The 20,510-nt window shown below is 47.4% G+C and overlaps 1 protein-coding gene across 1 annotated transcript in view; it reads right to left on the reverse strand.

Annotated features, from left to right (window-relative positions):
* The window catches only part of COPA (coatomer protein complex subunit alpha), a 32,773-nt gene that overhangs the window by 7,163 nt on the left and 5,100 nt on the right, over positions 1 to 20,510 (reverse strand). The window contains exons 7-23 of the mRNA XM_030541839.1: positions 16,149 to 16,258; positions 15,276 to 15,375; positions 14,437 to 14,572; positions 12,445 to 12,527; positions 10,831 to 10,981; positions 10,222 to 10,288; positions 9,733 to 9,808; positions 7,368 to 7,450; positions 6,136 to 6,275; positions 4,936 to 5,021; positions 4,521 to 4,659; positions 3,591 to 3,753; positions 3,343 to 3,489; positions 2,288 to 2,477; positions 1,926 to 2,021; positions 975 to 1,063; positions 614 to 737 (exon numbers count right to left, since the gene is read on the reverse strand). Of these exons, the coding sequence (XP_030397699.1) occupies positions 614 to 737; positions 975 to 1,063; positions 1,926 to 2,021; positions 2,288 to 2,477; positions 3,343 to 3,489; positions 3,591 to 3,753; positions 4,521 to 4,659; positions 4,936 to 5,021; positions 6,136 to 6,275; positions 7,368 to 7,450; positions 9,733 to 9,808; positions 10,222 to 10,288; positions 10,831 to 10,981; positions 12,445 to 12,527; positions 14,437 to 14,572; positions 15,276 to 15,375; positions 16,149 to 16,258 (1,980 nt within the window). The remainder of the gene's footprint in view (positions 1 to 613; positions 738 to 974; positions 1,064 to 1,925; positions 2,022 to 2,287; positions 2,478 to 3,342; positions 3,490 to 3,590; positions 3,754 to 4,520; positions 4,660 to 4,935; positions 5,022 to 6,135; positions 6,276 to 7,367; positions 7,451 to 9,732; positions 9,809 to 10,221; positions 10,289 to 10,830; positions 10,982 to 12,444; positions 12,528 to 14,436; positions 14,573 to 15,275; positions 15,376 to 16,148; positions 16,259 to 20,510) is intronic.

Genomic DNA, 20,510 nt, shown 5'->3' on the forward strand with positions numbered 1-20,510 from the left:
CCTAAACAGCCTGGTGCTGATACAAGTTTGCTAGATCTCAGAGTGACATAAGACCATGTGCTGTTCCTGTGTTTTCCAGCAGTGAGGTAGCAAGTCCAAATCAATACTAGAGACAGATGCTGCATTTTCTATCTTTGCTGCTCTTTTCTCTTCTTTCCCCTCGTGCATTTTTGTCTTGTCTTTTAGGAATCAGGATCAGACTTCAACAGCATCAACAATGACAACCCCAGCCCATCTCAACTAACTTCTCTCTTCCCCAAAAGGACAGTTATTACCACTTTAACACCATCTCAGAGACTGTCAAATGGGGTTTCTTTCTAAAACCTCTCTCCAGCTATGGGGAAAGGGAACAAGGAATGTTCAAATGAAAGCCTCACTTAATTCTGTTCATTTCCAAGGCTTTAACTCTTTTCTGAATCTTTAATACAAAGTTACACGAATTTTTAATAATGTGCCTGCCATGGCACTAAGCAAGCTGAGGTCCATATAGCAAACCCCAGACCTTGTTTAACCCCATTTAATATTGGACAGTGACTGTGTCCTGTTCACACGTTGACTATTTGGGCCCAGTCCATCTATATTAATACAACAGTTCCCAAGTAGGCAATGCTACCTTTGCTAGCAATTGTTCCTTCAAAGAATCCCTTGGAGACAGTGAGCAATGGCCAGTTAGTGTCCAGAGGCATGATGGCAGCAGGGGGCTGGAGCAGCTTTGCATTGGGGTCAATGTCTGGAATCTGAAAAGAGAGAGATCCAGAAGTACAGATCATGGAAAGAAAACCCTCGGCTTAGCCTCTCCTCTATGTAATGCCAGGTGCTGGTCTCAGCCCTGGCTGGAGAGAGGGCTCCTTCCTTCAGGGAGGTGTCAACTAAAGCCTCGACCTCATGAGCGCCAGTGCTAACTCCCACTGCTATCCTCTCCTCTTCCGGGTGGAGCCTGTGACCAGGCAGGAAGCAACAGCTGACCAACTAACCGTTTCCTTTTCTGGGTCAAACGTCTCCTTCAGACTCTCGGCTTCTTCATCCAAGCCATGAGTTGCAGCTGTGAGATAGGCCAGGGACTCTGAAAAGGCACATAACATATATGGCAGATGGATACATTATCTGTAGGGCCCTGCATAAATCATCCTTTTTTTTTTTTTTTTTTTTTAAGAAATGTCATGACAGTGTAAATGTAAAGTATTGAATTTCAGGAGTTTGCATAGAATGAATTTCACAAGCAAGTTTAGTCAATTCCAAGGAAAACATCTTTAAAAGATTACTGTTTGGGGGCATAATCATAGATTCTGTGAATCGTGACTCACACAAGATACTTAAAATGTGTCAGATATTTCATATACCATACACACAAACTTTTGGAAGGACAGGAGACTTCCTATACCACGCCTCGCTGAGATGAAAGTAAGATTGGCAACATATACAGGGGCCCATCAGCTCCCACAGGCATCACAGAAGGGGGTTGTGGGTCATGAAAGAAGGATGGACTGTTTTCTAGTGGTTAAAGAAGGTGATCGGGAGTCCCAGGACTATTGTTAGCTCTGTCACTAATTGTTGTGAGACTTTAGATAATGCACATCCCATCTCTGTGCCTCAGTTTGTGTCTGAAAAGTGAGGGCGATAATGCTGAGCTGCCTCCAGGGGGCACTGCGAGGGTTAACATTTGGAAAACGCTTTGAGAAACTTGGCTGAAAAGCAGATGGGGAAAGTGTTGCGATCCAAGGATCCCAAACGAACAGCGATACAGTGGGGTCACACCCAGCCGCGATGCAGCAGCTAAAGCTCTTCCTGGCCCCCCTTTAGCTGTGGTTCTGGACACTTAAGTGGGAGGCAAAGCAAAGATGCAGGAATTGACATTTGCTGGACCTTTCCCGCTGTCCCTCAACCCACAGGGCAGCGGCATAAGATGCTGGCACTGCGATACTCACTCTGCCCGCAGTTCTTCAAGATCCTCACCCTCTCTGCTACATCTCCGAGGTACAGGGCATTCTGATAGTGGCCACTCATGTCTTTACGGATCTCAGCTAAACCAGAGGAGATAGAAACAGTCACCACCACTCTGCAGTTCTGAGCCTCCTCTATGAGCTGTCCCTTCTCGCCTCTCTCAAGCAGTCACTTGGCTCCATTATTAATTAATTCTCATTATTATTCTTTATTTGTATTGCAACAACATCAAGGAACTCCCAAGTCACGGACCAGGATCCCACTGTGCTAGGTGCTGTACAAACACAACAAGACCACCACTGCTGCCTCAAGGGGCCGACGTTCTAACCCCCGCCCCAGGACTCACCTATTTTCATCATCTTGCGGAGCTTCTCTAGGTTGCCCGTGATGAGGTACAGGAAGGAGAGCCTGTCGAAGTTCTTGGTGCGCTGGTAGCACATCTCCACGATCTGATGGTTTCCCTGCAGCAAGGCCACCTCCCCCAGCTTCTCCCAGCAATTCTTGTCGTCCAGAGCCTTGGCTGCCTCCAGGGCAATCTAACAGAACGCGGCAGACACAGGCACAGATGTGAGAGCAGGGATGGAAGGATGGTCCAGCAGATGCTGGCCTGGGACTCTGGAGACCTGGGCTCAGCTCCCTGCTCCACCAAAGATGTTCCGTGTGACTTTGGGCAAGTCTCTCTGTGCCTCAGTTCCCATCCGTGCAATGGGGATAACAGCACTGCCCTGCCTCACAAGGGTGTTATGAGGATACATTAAAGACAGACTCAGACTCTCAGATACCCATGACAGACAGTTGCTCCCTACAGCTCTGATCCAGCTGCATTATAAGGAAATAAAGCAGACACAACTCTGTCCTGGCCCACTCCCCACACGTGGACTTTACCGCCACTTTCAACCACAGCTCCAAACAAGCTGCAATCTGATTTTGGTTCCTCTTCAGGATCCCCATATGGTCTGTGCCTCCAATCACACCCTGGTCTAGCTAAGTTCACTGCGGATCCACAGGCCCACCAAACTTTGTGCCCAAGAGCGGGGACCTCCAGTTAGTTCACATTAAATGGATTTTTAACATTCCTTTTTAGTACAGAGGTGCAGCCTGGGGAGATGACAGGCCCCATCATGCACTGTTCCAAGCAACCTTCTGTTCAGATTAAGATGGGCCATTGCTCACAGGGAGCTGTAGACCCTGGGGACTGAAATCCAAGTCTTAATGATGACGGCCAGCAGAGGCCTCACTGTAAAATTTCAGAGGCTGTGCCTGGACCACCACGTTATCCACAATGCAGACGAGCCTTTCCCCGAGACCACACCATACAACCTGCCACCTGCACAGGCTATTCAGAGAAAGGTACCCGTGCAGATAGCCCCTTCCCTGCCCCAGTGCAGGCTGGTCTCTTACCTCAATATTGCCGCACTCCAGTGCCAGGCTGAACCGGGTCTTCTCGTCCTTTACGAAATGCAGCGCCACCTCGGGGTAGCCCTTCTTCTGCAGGTAGGCGATGATGGACTGGCCCACCAGCTTGGCGTTCCTCACCATGTGCAATACCTAGGAGGGAGGCAGCCAGGCAGAGGAATTGAGAATGCCACATGGCAGGCATTATCCTATGGCACCAGGTCGTGGAAAGATGCCATGCCCTGGCCCCTCACCTCATCATACTTCCTGTTGATCAGTGCCAGCTTGAACTTGAACTCCGTGGGGTCGATGGTGAGGACCCTGGGTCGGCATTCCCTGTCTAGACAGTACACGTTGTTCCCCTTCACACGGGTGACATAAATAGGCAGGTCCAGAGTACGGATGATTCCGTGATCCCTAAACCAGGAGACGACATATATGTATGTTACATAGCGTGACCCATTTGAACGTCATGCGCCTCTCCGGTCAGGTCCATTAGCTTGGGAGAAGCTACAAACCCACATACCTCTGTATATGGCCTTGCCACTAGCATGGGTTATAACAGCAACCCCAGTCTAGGGAACAGGCTGCCACAAGGCCGATATCAACAAGAAAGAAATGAAAAGGTACAGCTGCACCCAAAGTCTAGGCTGCAGTACTGCCTCACCCTACGGATCGCAGATCTGACTTTGAATCCAGTGTTGGGAAGAGAAAATACTGAGCAAATTCCTGTTCAGCCTGAAAAGCTATTTCGGCTCCCCCAAGCTAGCAGTGAGCTAGCCTTTATTTGATAGTTCCACCTGCTACGATGTGTGCTGATATGATCAAGGCAACTTAATTCTGCACAGCGGCTTCAATAAACTCCACTCCCATGAAAACACAAGAGGGGAGAGCGAGGAGAGGCTTTTAGCCGTAGTTTTGAGAGAGGGAGATGCACCCACCTGGGGAGCTGCATGGAAGAAAAGAGAGAAGGCTGTTGCTACAGAGGGAGGGTCCCCAGGGCATTGTTCCTGACAGCAGGAGGTGCAGAGGAGAAGGCTCACATACCCAAACCCAGCAGCTGAGGCGCAGCCTGATATCGAACCAAGCCCAGCCACGTGTGGTGAGTGGAGGACAGGTCCTTCAGAGAGTGGTTTCAAGACACACACCCCTTGATTCCTGAGCCCTGCAAGCGGCAGACTCACCCTGTGGTGACAGCATATTTGATGTGGTTGCTGGTGGTGTAGATGAAGACACCGCTCTCATCCCAGGCACCGCTCTTGACACGGATATTCTCATGGATGTTACACAGGGACTCCAGCTTCCTGTTGCAGATCATGATGGCTGGAGAGGAGGAGGAGGAGGAAGTCCAGAAAAGCGTAAAGGTTACAGAATCCTCTGTCTGCCTCAGAGGGCTTGTCTACACAGCAAATTACTGCGCGGCAAAGCAGGGTGTGAATCTACAGCACACCAGCTGGCCATGCCATAACCTCCCGCATGGGCATTGCTACAGCACACTAGGTCCCGAAGTGCGGCTTGGTGTTCTAAATAGCACCCAGCTGCGAGCAGGCAGAGCTGCTGAAAACCCTAAATGGGTGCAAACAGGAAGAAGGTCCTTACCATGCTTAGCCAGCAGAGCCACATGGGACATGTCAGCTGACCAGATGACATACTTCACTTTGGAGATCTTCACGGAAGCCTGGGTTCTACAGGGGGAGACAGGATTACCATGAGGCTCTCTTTCAGGGAGACTGTCACAATATTCCTCACCAACTAAAAGAGCTTTGTTATCTCTATTGACTCCCTCTCCCAAGAACTCTGGGGCTTAATTCTCAGATACCCTAAGGCTCCCTTACACCATTCTGGCACTGTAAAGTGGCATTAAAGTGAGCCTGAATGAAATTTACACTGCCATACTAGTGTGAAGGGGCTACAGCATATCGGAGAATTGGCTCCTCTGGAGTCTATCCTAGCCAGAACTCCCCCGAAAGCAACACAGGCTGGGATATGTAAAGTGACAATTCAGGTTAAGCCCAAAATTCAGGTTTTATTTGCAGAGACAGATTTTACAGAACACAGGAAAGAGTTTCCCATGCAACTTTTGTTTCAATACAACTTGATGCAAGCCTTCTCGTGGTGCTAGAAATCCAAGGGCACCGGTCTTGGGATAGTGTACGAGAACCAGGAAGTGAAACGAACCAGGCTAGTTTCAAGGCACAACACTGAGTGAAATGCAAAGTAAATCTATTTGTAAATGCTTCAGTATTACTAATCTGGGATTCAAAAGTCCCCAGCAGCATACAAGGCTGTTTAAAAGGCATAGTTTGCATGTCAGCAGGGCCCTTTAAAAGCTGAACTAGCTGCAGCAGCACTGACGAATATACTATAGTGATCAGTCCTGCACTGGATTAGGGATTTGGTCAGATGCATGATCAGTGCAAAGTGCTATCACATTCTGAGGTAGCAGCATTTCACACTCACGTTGCACTTGTGTAAATGATGACACAAGGTATAAGGCAACAGAGAGTCAGGTCCCTGACCTACACCAGTGAGTCTTTTCCTTTGCCAGTCTCTAGGATTTTGTAGTTGTAGTGATGGACAAGAGGGACCATGCCCATTTCCCCCTGCGAAGGGTGACAATGCCTGCAGAACGTTTACACTTCGCTCCTCGTAACAGCTAGTAGCTGGGATTTGGTTCAATTGACGCAGCTTGCAGCTGATGTTAGGTTTTGGAGCGTATGAATAGCCATGGCCTGTCCCCAAAAGGCACACGTTGGCAGGATTACAACATGAAATCTCTCCCAGCAGGTGGGATCTTACCGCTTCTGTTGCACATCAAAGAGGGTGATCGAGTCTGCATCTCTGAGTAAAAGGTTCCCAGTGCCAGCGTAGAAAATCTCATCACAGTTCGGGACCTGCACTTTCTTGGTAATCTCATTCTTCAGGTTCTTGATTAGGATCTGTCGTGCGGGGAGGGAGAAATCAAGAGAGAGAGTTAGATAGGAAGAACCAAAAGATTTCCCTTCCACAATGAAAATCAAGTCTAAACACCAAATTGCTCTCTTCACTGTGTTAAAAGAGAATACTTGGGAAAGAGTTGTCGAGCACTTACAGCAGAAGCCTGGAAGAGGGCCGAGGGAGATTTCTCTTCCCCTAGTAGAAGCCAGGAGGGTCTGGAGTGGGAGCAGGGGAAAAAAAGAGGAATCCTTCTTCCTTACAACAGCAAAGGGGTTTGTTTGTTGAATGAGAAAAGGAGGTGTTCAAATGCATCGATACTTAGTAGCTAAAGGCCCAATGAAAAATGGAACCCACAAAGCATGATCAATGGTCCATATGCTGGTAGGGATCCTACCCAACCTCCGCTCCGATGGGGTGGAGAGGAGCTGTTTTTTCTGTTCTCACTGAACGAGGGAGAAAACATCACATCCTCCATATCTCTTTGGCTAATGAAGTTGAGCCTTCTGGTAAGATTTCCAAGCACTGTTTGTGAGTGGGTGTATGGGTGGAGAAGATACAATGGAGAAAAAGCCGAGAGCTCAGTGTAGGGAAACAAACAGAAATAAAGGGTTGGAGGAAGAGAGGAAGCAGTAGACACTGAAGAGGCCAATCCAATGAAAGAAATCAGAGAACGGAGCCAGGAAGGAAGGAAGAACAAAATTAAGATGTAGCAAGTTTTCAATATCAGCTCACCAAAAATAGCCTGACGATGATACAACTAAATACAACACAAACTAAATAGTATACAACTATTTTATTTGAACTGCAAGAGGTGTGCATGGCAGCATAAGTATTTTTCACCGTGGCTAGTTGCTGTTGCTGAACATTAGAAAAAAGAAAGGACAAAAACTGTTTTCATTAGTTTAAATTTCATTTTTATATTAAGCTTCCTTTTTACCTAACTTCAGAGCCAGATCTTCCTGACAACACCCCACCAATACACTTGAACCGATAACAATCTGATTAGCCGTTTCTGTGTCTCCCCCTCAGTGCGTACAGATTTTCAAACAACAAAACACAGTTAAAAAGACGACCCTGATGAGCGTGGCCCTTACCGAATGCATGCGATCCAGGACTGCAAAGCGGTTGCGAGCTACCCACACAGCTGTCAGCCCAGAGGAACGCTTCCCTTCCGGGGCTGGGAAAAGCGAAACACAGGCAGCGAATAAAACTTCTGGCAGGCTCATATGGCAACACATTAGTCAGTCTTGTTTGATTCCATCTTGCCTGCATTGGATCAGCTGCTTCCTACTAACTCAAATTTAACCTGAGGCTATTCACGAGATTCATTTCCTCCCCCACCACCCTTTCAGATCTCAGCATGGCCAGCGCCAGCCCTTCTCTCTAGCCAAGGCGCAAGACACGTGGCTGTCGGCACAGGCAATGCCACTGCCTGGCGGAGAAGCAGGCCATCCTGGGTGACAGCGCATTCGATCAAACTAACGAGCAGAGCCTCACTGGCCAAACAAACTGAGAGCAGCGAGGGTCCCGGCTTCAATGTAAGCCCCCCTGCCAGGGCTACCCAGCACAACGAGCTTGAGGAGAATGAATGCACTTTCCCTAGCGTGCAGCTGCTCCCTTGGTTTTAAAATGCTAATACGAACACAGTGCTGCGTGTCACACGGGCATGGAGAGAACTGTACCGCAGGACCCACTGCAGATGTGGCAAAGACTTCGGCATCAGTAATACAGGTGATGTGTGCTAAGGGCGGGGGAATAGATAAGCCCGGGAGAGACCTGCTGCAGTTACAGTAAAATGAAGTGATTGTCCCACTCTTTAGCCCCCAGACTCTTTCCTCGTTACCACCATCACTACTAATGACAGTTGTATGTTAAGGGAGATGCACTAAAGATATCGCAGATACAGACAGTCACCAGTATCAGGGAGACCTTAGCGATCATGCTTGTGACAGGTCAGTGCCCCAATGAGGGGAAAAGGGCATCAAGTCTCATGTACTCCACACTGTAAGTTCTTGTAGTTAAGAACACAAGGCTGGAGACCTAGATTCTATACCCAGCTCAGACAGGATCTTTCCTGTGTGAACGATGGTCATATGGCTTTCTCTGAGTTTATGATCTTTAAAGCCAGATTATTACTGGCCTCTCTGATTGGCTCACACCCGAGGAACTTTCCTCATTAATGTTCATCATATATAGATGCTCAGATAGAAGGTGCTTGAAACATTCCTATTACCCTACATATTTTCTTTACAACAGAAGGTTGTATAATGATCTCCTCTGTGACTATTCATTTTCTTCCTTGGCCCAAAAGCCCAGATTTATTGACATGGTCTTTCTCCAGGGCATTCCCAGGGAAGCAAGCTGAGGGTGCTAAGATCAATACTGATGGTACAGTGCAGGGGTATCGCTGGCAGGGGTTCCAGGAGACAAAAGCAGTATGGTATGAAGGATATTTACCCCAGGATGGAATGTTACATTGTGTATAAGTGTTTTGGGTATGTTTAAAGTCAAAGGCCAAGCTTTTCAAAAGTGACGAAGGAGATTTTGAGTGCCCAATTGGAGACAGCTTTAAAACGGCTTTGTTTTCAGAAAGCACTGAGCATTTGCCCTCTGAAAAATCAAGCTCTTTAAAGGGGTCTCAACGTCACATGCCCCAACCCACTAGGCACTTTTGAAATTTTCAACCGAAATACGTGAAGTACCATCTGTACTATTCAATATAGTTAATATATATTAAGGGACTAAAAAAGGCCCCTCTTTGCTTCCCATCTCTGAGATATACCAGCTGACTTTCGTGCCGGAGACCGTTCTCTCCATTAGACCTGCATAAACCAGTAAAGTTACTAATGAGTGAGCTGGATTCTAGTCTGCCTCATACATCACCCCCAACACTGCCAGCTATGTACTCATCCTAGAAACTTTACTGCCGTGACGACAGAAGCAGGAAGAATCCAGCTGGAGTTTCAGATCCCAAGTGGAAGAAAAAAAATGAATCATGTTTTGACTTGTAAATTGAGCAAATCTGATCTGGAATTTGTAGAGAGAGAATATGAATATTGGGCCCCAGCAGTGTCACTTTTACAGCTGCTTTTCAGAGTATAAACCCACTTTGAATACAATGTATCTGGGTGAAATCCATCTCTGCTGACAAGGCAGGTAAGCTGCCTGCTGTGTCGAAAGGGAAAATGCAAAGGTCCTAATAATTGAATTATAAAATATATATTTGCAGCTGTAAAGTTTGGGATGAACATGAATTTTTCAAGTCAATGTACCACGTGATCTAGTAAGCAGGAAGGCCTGCCAAATGACACACACTGCATGGGCTACAGGAAACGCAGGGAGACAGTGCAACAAAGACTTGGAGAACAGAAGCTTTTTTGACAATGGGATAGAGGAGGTGGGGGCAGGACTGAAGAAAGGGAGACTAACAAAGAAAAATGCAACACATTAAATGCCTACCATCGGGATTCTGGGAGTCTGCGTCCTTGGGGATGGTGTACAGGTCATAGGTGCTGTTCTCCAGGTTACTAGCTCTCTATAGAAGGAAAAAGTAACACACACACACACACATATATATGCACATAAACACACACGCGTACCGTCTATTCACTCTTCCCTCTACAGAGAGAATTTAGTTGCAAAGAACAGTGGGAAGAAGTCATCTCCCTTGAATGCTGTACAGGACACCTGGATACCAAGGCGATGGGCGCCCTTTTGTGTTTATGAGAAATGGTGAGGAGATCCTTAGCTGGAAAACTCCACACAAACCAGTCTCCAGTCTGGCAGCACACCCTGCCCGTGTTCCCTGTTCTGTAAGATGGAGGCTAACCAGTGTTAGTTCTAACCACACCCTGAAGACACCATTCCCACCCCCGGCTTGTCCAGAGTTGCTTCTCTAACACAGCGCAAAGCACACGTGGGGCAGGTTCCCTCTCGGGGCTGGCGTACCGTGCAGAGCAAGACGGCATTCTCAGCTGGGTTGTACGACATGTTGAACACTGGGAACTTGGAACCACTGAAGAAGAGACACAAAGAGAAGAGAAAGTGAACAACGGCTCACGCCCCTGGGGGATGGTGCTTGGTTCTGCTGATGTCCCAGAATGCATCTTCCTGGGATAGCACAGATGCCGGGAGGGCCCAAGACAAGTCACTTCCTGCCTGTTTCCCAGCCCCCCAACCCATGGCACAGTTCTCAGTCCTTGGCCTCTGCAGACAGCAGGGACAATTAGCATTAATGGTGACAGTGATTTACGTGAAGGACATCTCGCCCCACAAGGAACTGGACTGAGACCCATCACTCTCGTCACAGACGTCACCGAACAGCCACTACCACTTTGGAACAGCCTAGAAGTCCGAGGCTCTATAGCCCATTATCTACTCTCCAAGCTCTGTATCAAAGGTCACATTTGCATTTGACTGAACGATCAGTTTGAAATCAATCTGAGGGGAAGGAGGAAGACAGTGTAGCTTTGTGTATCTGCAATGGCTTAACTGGTAGCTCAGGGCAGCGGTGTTTATCCGACTGCCAGGACTGTCCTGGCACACGGGCCCCCTCACCTTCTCAGCTGCATGACAGCAACGTCTTTGGAGCTGTTGAAATCGAGCTGGCGCAGGAAACGGTCCTTCACATAATACAGCATGTTCCCATGCACCGCATAGGCAGGCCGCTCACGCTCCAGTTTGAACACAATCATGCCGCCGTCGTGGCCTGGGAAAGGGAAGACAGGAATCATCGCCGGCTGTCACGATTCAATCCAGTCAGGGCAGGGGCTAGCTGCCTTTCCTTTCTGCCTCCATAACAGAGGGGATACTCTGGATAGGGCATGAGTATTCCCATGGGAATTCAGAGGGGCTGAATGCACACACTACACGACTGGCTGACAGACAGCATTCAGCAGTCACTCACCTTGACCGAAAGGGTGAATTCCATTTCCTACCCCATTAGCAGCTCCCCTATTTGAAGCAAGGGTCAGCCCCATCTTCCTTCCTTTACATTAACCAGTCAAGCCAGGCCCCCGGCTTCCTCCCTGTGGACTATTCAGCACATAACATGCCTCCAACACAGGATTCCAGACAGAAGGGTTTAGGTGACTCCATCTCCTGTGGCTATAAGGGTCGGGGCGTGGTAAGACTGGTGGATTTTATTCGTATTACAGTTGTCCCTAGAGGGCTCAGTAAGGGATTAGGGCCCCATTCCTCTAAGGGCTAAACACACTTAGAGCAAGAGACAAGCTCCACCCTGAGGAGCTTATAACTTGGCTTCTGACTAGAATCATATCCCCGCTTACATCCATTCAGAATGTCGCTGCAAAGATCATTTTCCCAGCCCCTCGCTTTGACCCCATCACCCTTCTCTCCACAACCCTCTGCTGGCTCCCCCTTCTCTACTGCGAACAGAAACTACATGTCTTTGCTTTGGAGGCCCTTCATGGCCTATCCCCAATCCGACTATCTCTCATATGCTATTGAAATGCTGACTCCAGCCTCCATCACCCACTTGTTAGGTTTTCAAACAAGCACCTTCGTGCTCTCTCTCTTGTGTCTGCCCTCACGCTTGAGAGCTCACTATAAACACCTGCAAAACTCCGTCATTACACACCTTCAAACCCCCCTTCAAACTCTTCTTTACCTGACACCTATTAAAAACGCTGGTTTTTCTGCTGGTTTCTGAGACCACTGCCTGTCATGCCGACCAATATTATTTCCATGTACTCCCCCATCTGTCTGTACCCACTTGCCATCTCCTGTCTTACACTGGAAGTTCTTTGCGGCAGGCACTGTCTTTGCTCTGTGCACAGCACCGAGCACCCTGGGGTCCTGCTCCACGACTGGGGCACTTAGACACTATGGCAGTGGTTCTCAACTACTTACCATTGTGGGCCGCATATGCAGCTCTTGCTGTGTAGTGTGAGCTGCATTCACACAATATATACACTACCTGTATGGACCTGAGGATGTCACATGGGCTGCAGCCGTGTGCTGACTGGGCCACAGGCTGAGAACCACTGCACTATGGGAATATCAATCAGAAGCATTTTAGCCCCTCCTGTTCTCTCTAGGGTAAACCAGAACATATAAAAGAGCATCTAACCCACGAACAGGGCTCTGATATGTGCCACCAGACCGATAACCCCTTCCCCTCATGCCAGAATCTGGAAGGATTACTTTTACCTGCAGCAAAGAGGTTGAGGTTGGGGTGAGCAGCCAACACCCAAAAGCGATCGTGATCTCGGCGGAAGGTCTGGACACCCGTGCTGGGTGGGGGAAACGAGAAACAAAATGAAGCAGAAGCCTTGGAGTAAACACCAGGCTGTAAAATGAAGACTTGGAGCCTAAAGGTCCAGAAAGTACGTGGCACTCCCTGGGGGACCATGACCCTAGGCAGCCTGTATTCACATCTTACATACTACAGCAAGTAATATCTGTACAAACAATGCCTTGTGAGGTAGCATCTGAAACATAATAATATGCTAGTCATTAATGTCATTGCAAAATGCATGTGTTAATGGTACATGGAAAGTTATGAACTCCTCTGGATGATGTTACTAGAACATGTTTAAGACCAAGAGGCTAGACTCGGGAAGAGTGGTAAACAGGTCTGTCCTAGATAAAGGAATGTGGGTTTACCTCACTTTACACATTAACAATAAACAAAGCCATCCAGCTAAACCAGCAGGGGTTATCCTGATCCTGAACTTGAAAGACAGAGAATTAACATTGCTCCTGAATCCCAGAGAGAACCAGGGGACAATCCTCAGGACATCTTCCTGACTTGCATGACAAAGACATCCCTTGGGGGTAAAAGAACAGAAAAAAACCTCCATCTTTATCCTTCACCCTAAGTGACAAACAAACCACGCGACTGGATCTCTGTGATGAGTTCTGGTCAGGTCAGCCAGTAAAAAGCTGAAAAGACAACTGGAGATGAGAGAAACCATCCTGTACAAAGACTCAAAGACCGTATCTTGCTACGTTAAAGTTTTAGTCTTTTAGATGAATGTTATCACTTTTACTTGCTTGTAAGAATCTCTGCCTTTATCCCTTTCACCTGGAATCATTTAATCCATGTCCTTCTGTTAATGAACTTGTTTTACTTTCACTATAAGCCAACTCAGTGCAGTGTTTGAAGGGAGAGGTGTATTTCATCCAGTTCAATTAATAAGCTGTAACGTACTCACTCTTTAACAGAGCAGCAAATAATCTCTTCTGTGAGTATTCAGTGATAGGTGCCGTGAATTGCAGAGAAACATCTCTGAAGAGCTCGGAGGCTGGAATTCACTGATTGTTACCTGCTAGGCAAGGTTTGGGCAGGGAGAGCCGTGAGTTTGCTGGTGAGGAAGACTGAATGGTGTGGCAGGGACCTGACACAGTCTAATTTCTAGCAAAGCTACCTGTCTGCCTCAGCAGGAGGGAACAATGGCGCTCAGCTCTGGGTGTCCCCAGCAGTGTTACAGGGAGGCAGTAGTGTCCAATAGTTAGAGCAGGGGACTGAGTGTTGGGACTTCTGAGTTCCACACCTTGCTCAGGAAGGGAGGATGTTCTAGGGATTATACCAGGGAGTGGAGAACCAGGACTCCCAGGTTCCATTCTCAGCCCTACCACTGACTCATTGAGACACAGCAAACATGGGGCCTGGTTCTCATTTACAATAAAGCCCCTTTAGGCTGTCAGAGTGTCAGGGTTTCAGGGTAAACGAACCAAGTCAAGGACTGACTTTTGTCCACGTGATTATCAAGATTCACTGACCACAGCTGGAGCACCCCAAGAAGTCCACTCCGGTGTCAGAGGTATTTCTGCTTCCAACAGCATTCCCCATTTTAAACCCAGGGAATATCGCTTCCTTGGTAACAGCTCGAAAACCAGAATTAACTTTTCAAGTGTGCCCATTGTACATATAAACCACGGCTTTGGCCCACTCATTCAAATCATTTCCGTCAGAGATGTCTCTAAACAAGCTGGCTCCTCTCACAATTGTTTCCAATCAGTTACAACCCTAGTTTTCCTCCTTATACGTAATAGCGGTTGCACAGGGAAAAGTTCTTTGCAAGCACATCAACTGATATTTGAAGACTGCATTTGATTTTTGGAGTTTTACTATAAAATGAGGACATTTAACAGAAATAACAGGCCCATCAGAACTCCAGCCAGTGGCAGAGCACTCACCGTTTAGACATATCCCAGACACGGATGCTCTTATCTTCTGAATTGCTGAGGATCAGCTCCTGCCGTGGGTGAAAGACAGCACAGGAGACATTGTTGTAGTGTCCACGGCAGGTGTCCACCTCCCAGGCCTTTGATTCTAACCAGGAGTGGAAGAAAATGAGACAGGGTCAGATTTAAAAGCTCTTGCTGTTCCTGAGCTATGAGCAGTGATATCAAATGGACCCCAGGCTGCCGACGTCCATATCCTTCTCTGACTTACGCCTTTTCGCCAGCCCAATCTCTCTGCCATAGCTTCTGCCCTGTATTGCAACTGAAGCAGCACAACTGACTGATACATAAACTAAAACACCCAAAAGTTGCTAAACTTTACTTACATCCAAATATCTCAGATAGGAAAAATCAGCTGAGGCAACTCTGCTGACAGTCCCTAGATGTGGGCATGTTAGTGCTTCCTTCTTTAAGGACCTTGGGCAATGGAATGAGATTCCTTTGTTGGTCCCTCAGCCTGAGTTTGACAGAGCTCAGGGCACAAAGCTAGGCTCATCTCTTTGCTTGAGGGTAGATAAGCTACAAGGGGAGCCTTGTAAGGGTTGGCTGGAGAGTAGGGCTTTCCCCACGTTGTTCCTCCAGTGCAGAGGCCAGTGCTCAATTTGAGCCTGGGGGCAGCAGAGGATTTATACTTCAATGTCGCCTGTTTCAAGCACTTTCCAAGCACACACATTCACACTCAGGTTCACGTCACAGGCACATTTATAAATAAACCTGGCGCCCACCCTACTCTCCCCAGCCTGTTTCTTCTCTCCTCTCCCAAAGAGGTTCCTTTTGGGGCTGCTTCTTACCATTCATCCTCCAGATCTTCACCTGCCGATCATCAGCCCCAGACACGATGAGAGGCATGGTGGGGTGGAAGGCAGCCCAGTTCACCCCACGATCATGTCCCTGTAGGATGGGAGAAAGGGGTCTCACACCAAGTCTGAGGCTCCACGGGGTTGGCACACAGAGACAGAGCAGTCAGAAAAACTGCTCCAGCAAATAGGATACAAGCTGCAAACTTCAAAATGACTCGTGAAGGTCTGCAGCTAGCTCCAGTGTATAATCTATCCTTGAGGGGTAGTTAGATGACGCAGAGGAAGAGACACACAAGCTCCAAGCACACTGCCACTCTTCCTATCACTTCCCCCAGAGGGACTGCAAAGGTGATCAGTTATGGCAACATCTGCTAGGATAGATGTGGCCCAGTAGCAACAATGGAATCTCATTATCCCATCTTTCACGCAACTCGACTGGCTTCCTATTCCATTCAGAATTGCTCTCTTTCGTAAAAACCCAGAACGGATCTGATAACATCATTGCCATTTGTACCGCAGAGGACTCAGGGGTCCCCAGTCATGGAGGACCATTGACTCAACCTTTTAGATTTTAAGCTCTTTAGAATAAGGCATTCCTTATCCCCAAAGCAACACATGAATTCAAAGAGTCGTATCTAGTCTCTTAACTTCCTTCTCCCTCTGTTTCTCAAACCTGTTATAGGATCATTTGTACAACAAGGGCTATCTTAAATAGAGCTGAATGAGCTATGCTGCGCACGCACACACACACACACACACACACACACACACACACACACACACACACACACACACACACACACACACACACACACACACACACACACACACACACACACACACACACACACACACACACAGTACCTCAAGAACATGTTTCACCACCGCATCTGTCGTCCCGAACAAATCCACCCCGGTAATTCCTCTGACATCTGACTCCACAGCTCCAGGAGACAGATTCTTCTTCCTTAGGCCTTCGAGAGGGAAGCAGCAGGAATGGAGGAAGCAAACAAGAGGTTACCAGACAGTGTACTAACTCAGAGACATGTAAGTCAGTGCCCTCCTGTGCCGTTCACAGGTGGAAAGGAGGAGGAATTTTGAAGAAGAGGAAAAGTGAGAGAAATATCAAGGATTCCCTTCCTCTTTCCCCAAAAGCACAAGCTCAGACCAAGTGCACAAAGATCAAACTTGGCAATAAAATGCTCCCAACAAGCATCCATTTCTCAGCTCCCTGGGATTGATAAGCAGAGCTGCTGCATTGGAGGGACACTGTCACGCTAATTCCTTTCTCTCTCTCAATATTTAATTCCTAGTTTGAGCTTGCACCTTTAGGGGGCTTTCTTCTATGCCAGTTTGATAGGTGCTCTCGCCGTCCGCTTTTGCTTGTGGACTTGGGCCATTTGTGTGGACACCTGAGTCAGTTGCAACTGATATATGAAAACTATGGCCTCTTAAGTAGTCTTTAAGGTGACATGGGGATCTGCAAATTCTCCAAGGCACCAGGGACTGGGGAGAAATACAGCTCATCTGGAGGACACAGGTAAAGAGGGACAGCTTGATTTTTTTTAGGAAGTGGTGACAACCCACAACTCTAACAAGTCTTCAGTGGAAGTTCAGTATCTCCAAATGTCGGGCCAGAATGCTTTGGCAACTTCTCCGAGTGCTGTTACTAAATATACTCCAATAAATTCAGTCCCAATATTTGATCAACCCCACCTTAAAATGGTTACATGAGGGAATATCCCCTAGATTCTAGATAGCTTTAAAATAACCCACCACCACATGCTAAACCCAGGCTGATAGAACTTTCAACTTGTGGGGGGTTGCAGGTAGACGCTGTCCAGGAAGGGGCTACACTGTGGAATTTGTTTCTGCTAGAGATCAGGCTCAGATACTGTAAGGGCATGACTCAAAGCGGAACTCTTCTGGTAAGTTTTTGTCAAAGAACCAAACAGACATGGCCCCAGCAGTACACTCTAGGAAACAGAGTGGAATGTAGACTGATTCCTGTAATTGGCCTTAATCTGAGGGTTGGGAATGGGGTCTATAACTTTCCTCTAGTTCCTTAAGGGAATCAGTATTTCTAAATCTTTGCAGTGACAATTACAGGAACCAGGGCCTTAGAAACAACCACCTGTATATCTAAAACTCACAGTACTTTGTGTTGTACAGTGGCATCACCATCACTGGGGACATTACCACTTTCCCTTTATACAGTATGCCAAATAAAACAGAATCACATTAGCTGCTCTTTCACCAGAAATTGAAATACCCGCCCTAGAGAGAAATTAGAATGTGCATTGCCAAATGAAAGCCAAAGCTTAGGAGAAAAAAGGCCTGAGGCTTTTAAACAAAGGAGTAACAAACACAACTTTATAATAGACTTTTCAACAAAAAATACTTGACTGTGGGAAACAGGACTTGGAATTAACTAGGAACAAAGTGAAACTGACCAAGTTGGCAGCCTCCTTGGCCAAGGTGGGTAAAGTGCAAGAGAGGATCAGACAACATTGGGTTTGACACTTCTTTTTTTTTTTTTTTAATTCTCACTTTTGATCTTCTCAGGTGTTAGTAACACAGTGGAGATTTAAGGTAAGGGGATCTTACCAGTGCCCCTTTGACAAGATCTGTAAGGTTTGTCTAACAAGAGTGACATGTTAAACAGTGAATCACAAGCAGGTATGAATGTTACACACATTGAATCTCAGATGCACACACAGATTGTCCAAATGACAACGGGGAACCAGACCCAGAGAAAGGGGGTGATAGATGCATAATTCAGAGAAACTGTGGAAAGTGGAAACAGAGGAATCTTAGAAGAACAGATACTTGAGCCTTCGACAGGCCAGTGGAATGGACTGAAACGACAGGTGAAAAATTTCTGGGCTGACTGCACAAATCCAGAGGGAAGGCAGGACACTTGCAGAATGTACCAGCTTCCTGTGCTGCTCCGGGGAGGGGAAAAAGGAGAGAAGAGAGGCTGGGAGCAGCATGATAGATATTAGACATTCCGAGGATAGCTGTTACGATAAGAGCTTGGGAAAGGAGCCTGTGCTCAGCATGCCCCAAAGCATTCAAATAAAAGAGCAGATGTTAAGAGAGGTCATTGACAGTTCAGGAAAGAGGTCTAGTGAAAATGACCAGATCCTGACTACAACCTGACAGCTTGTGGGAGAAGGGGGAAGGAAGAGAAGTTCCTGCAGCATCAGGAGGTTTCTAGGATCTCCTTTCCAGAATGCAGTGGCCAGAGCCACACAGACACTGTAGCCAACTGGAAGCTCAAACTAGGGACTGTGTTAGCGGCAAGGGCCCGGGGCATCTAGGCTATGATCTCCTCCACTCTCTCAATCAAGGCTGCACATCAAGGGGCTGCCACCCACCCAAGGGAGAAACCAAGGAAGGGTTCTGGGGTTTGACCAACCTCTTCATTCTGGTCTCATGAGCCTTCCTCCCCTTATAATCCATCAGCACTCACAGCATTAGCCCTGTGGTTGAGATAGTGCAGTACTAGGGGTGATGGGATGGTGTCTGTCAGCTGTCACTACACACTCACTGGGGGCACTGCAGTAACGTAGTCTTCCCCACAGCGACCCTTTCTGGGACTCTTAGCATCACCTCTGATGTTCCCAGCCCCTAACAACCTGTATTCCAGATCTCCTCAATAGCAGGATGCTGGATTACCAGTCAAACCCCTCAGGCTGACTTTTCCTGCTTGGAAACCAATCACCCAGCTCTACTCAACAAAGCCTTGAAAGCACAAGAAGATTCCAGGGAAGTGACAGACATTAGCTCTTGAGATGGGAAAGGCAGGTTAAAGGGAAGCTGTTTTATTTTACAGGAACAAAAAAAGCATCATCCAGTTCAAGCTAATGTGAAGAATCTTCCATCAGAGTTAATGGTAACAGGCAGGGCTGGTAACAGGGAGGCAAAACAGATAGGTGCTTATTTTGTAAACTCTGGGGTAAACGTTAGTGCCACAAGCAAGAGACGTCACGCCACAGCACATGGCAATTGCGTTGTTATGTCACAGCTTTTCATGCTTTTTGATACAGCAACTAGAAGCCAGCTCACGCTGGCTACATTGACACTCGCTCTCAGGAGATCAGCAGAACAAGGAGCCTTCAATTTTTAACTCGTGAATCTGTGTTGGAGAAAGATGCTAAATTGACAGCCATGGAGACAGAAGGCCTCTATCCACACAATAAATACATCACGGGCAACAAGAAGCAATGCTTCCCCCACAGTCTCCATGGCCTCTCTCCTGAGATTGCTACGGGTGAAAACTGTGCGGTGATTAGGTCTCTGGACAATTTGCCACTAGGAGAGGAAACAAGACCAACCAACTCATTTCACTTAAATCATCAAACATCCCTACTCCCCAGAGGTGCTGAGAATCCGTAACTCCCAAAGTCAACTGGGGTTGCAGATACTCAGCACCACTCAGGATTGGTTTTTAAGTCACTATCAACCCAGGCCGGACCCTTAATTTGTAAGACGCACGTGCATCTCCACAACTGACAGCAGCCTGAATGCAACAAAGGCTGATTCCAATAGACCTTTTGTGCTAGAGCCAAGCTACCAAGGACAGAACTCAGATTAGGGGTGACCTTGCAAAAATCCCACTCACCCTCAGTTTGTTTTCCCACTAGCATTATAGCCCAGTGATGTTTAAATGTAGTGGCAGCTGAATCAATAATTTAGCATCTATAGCAGAGTCTCTAAAACCCCCTCATCACAGATCAGCTGGAAAAAACTGTACCCTCTCCAAATCCATTTGGCTATAAGAACTCTGCTGAGAGCGCATGTGGGTTGAATGTAGCAGTGAGGTTACAGGCAGAATGGATGTTAAGCTCCCCATGCTGGCAATAGAGAGGGGGGGCAGGTTTTAAATATTCAAAGAGCCTGTCCCCAGCTCCTATTGTTGACACAGCTGGTCATGTCTGAGCGTGTACTACAAACAGAGCAACTCACCCAGTCAAAACTGCAATGGTGAAAGTAGCAGGTGGAGTAAAGGGCTACAACTCGAGTTCTGGAACATCCTACAATGCAGTAACACTGCTGGTGCTGTTCCTGGACCAGACCCTCCCTTCCCGCCTTTCGTCACTTATCTGCATCTCTAGCATTCGCTTCAACTTCTGTATCTAGCATAGCCTTTCCTTACGGGACCGTAAAGTGTTTTACCAGCAGTCATTAATTAACCCTCTCAATAGCCCCTGCAAGACAGGT

The sequence above is a fragment of the Gopherus evgoodei genome, chromosome 24, assembly GCF_007399415.2.
Source record: "Gopherus evgoodei ecotype Sinaloan lineage chromosome 24, rGopEvg1_v1.p, whole genome shotgun sequence".
Taxonomy (NCBI): domain Eukaryota; kingdom Metazoa; phylum Chordata; order Testudines; family Testudinidae; genus Gopherus; species Gopherus evgoodei.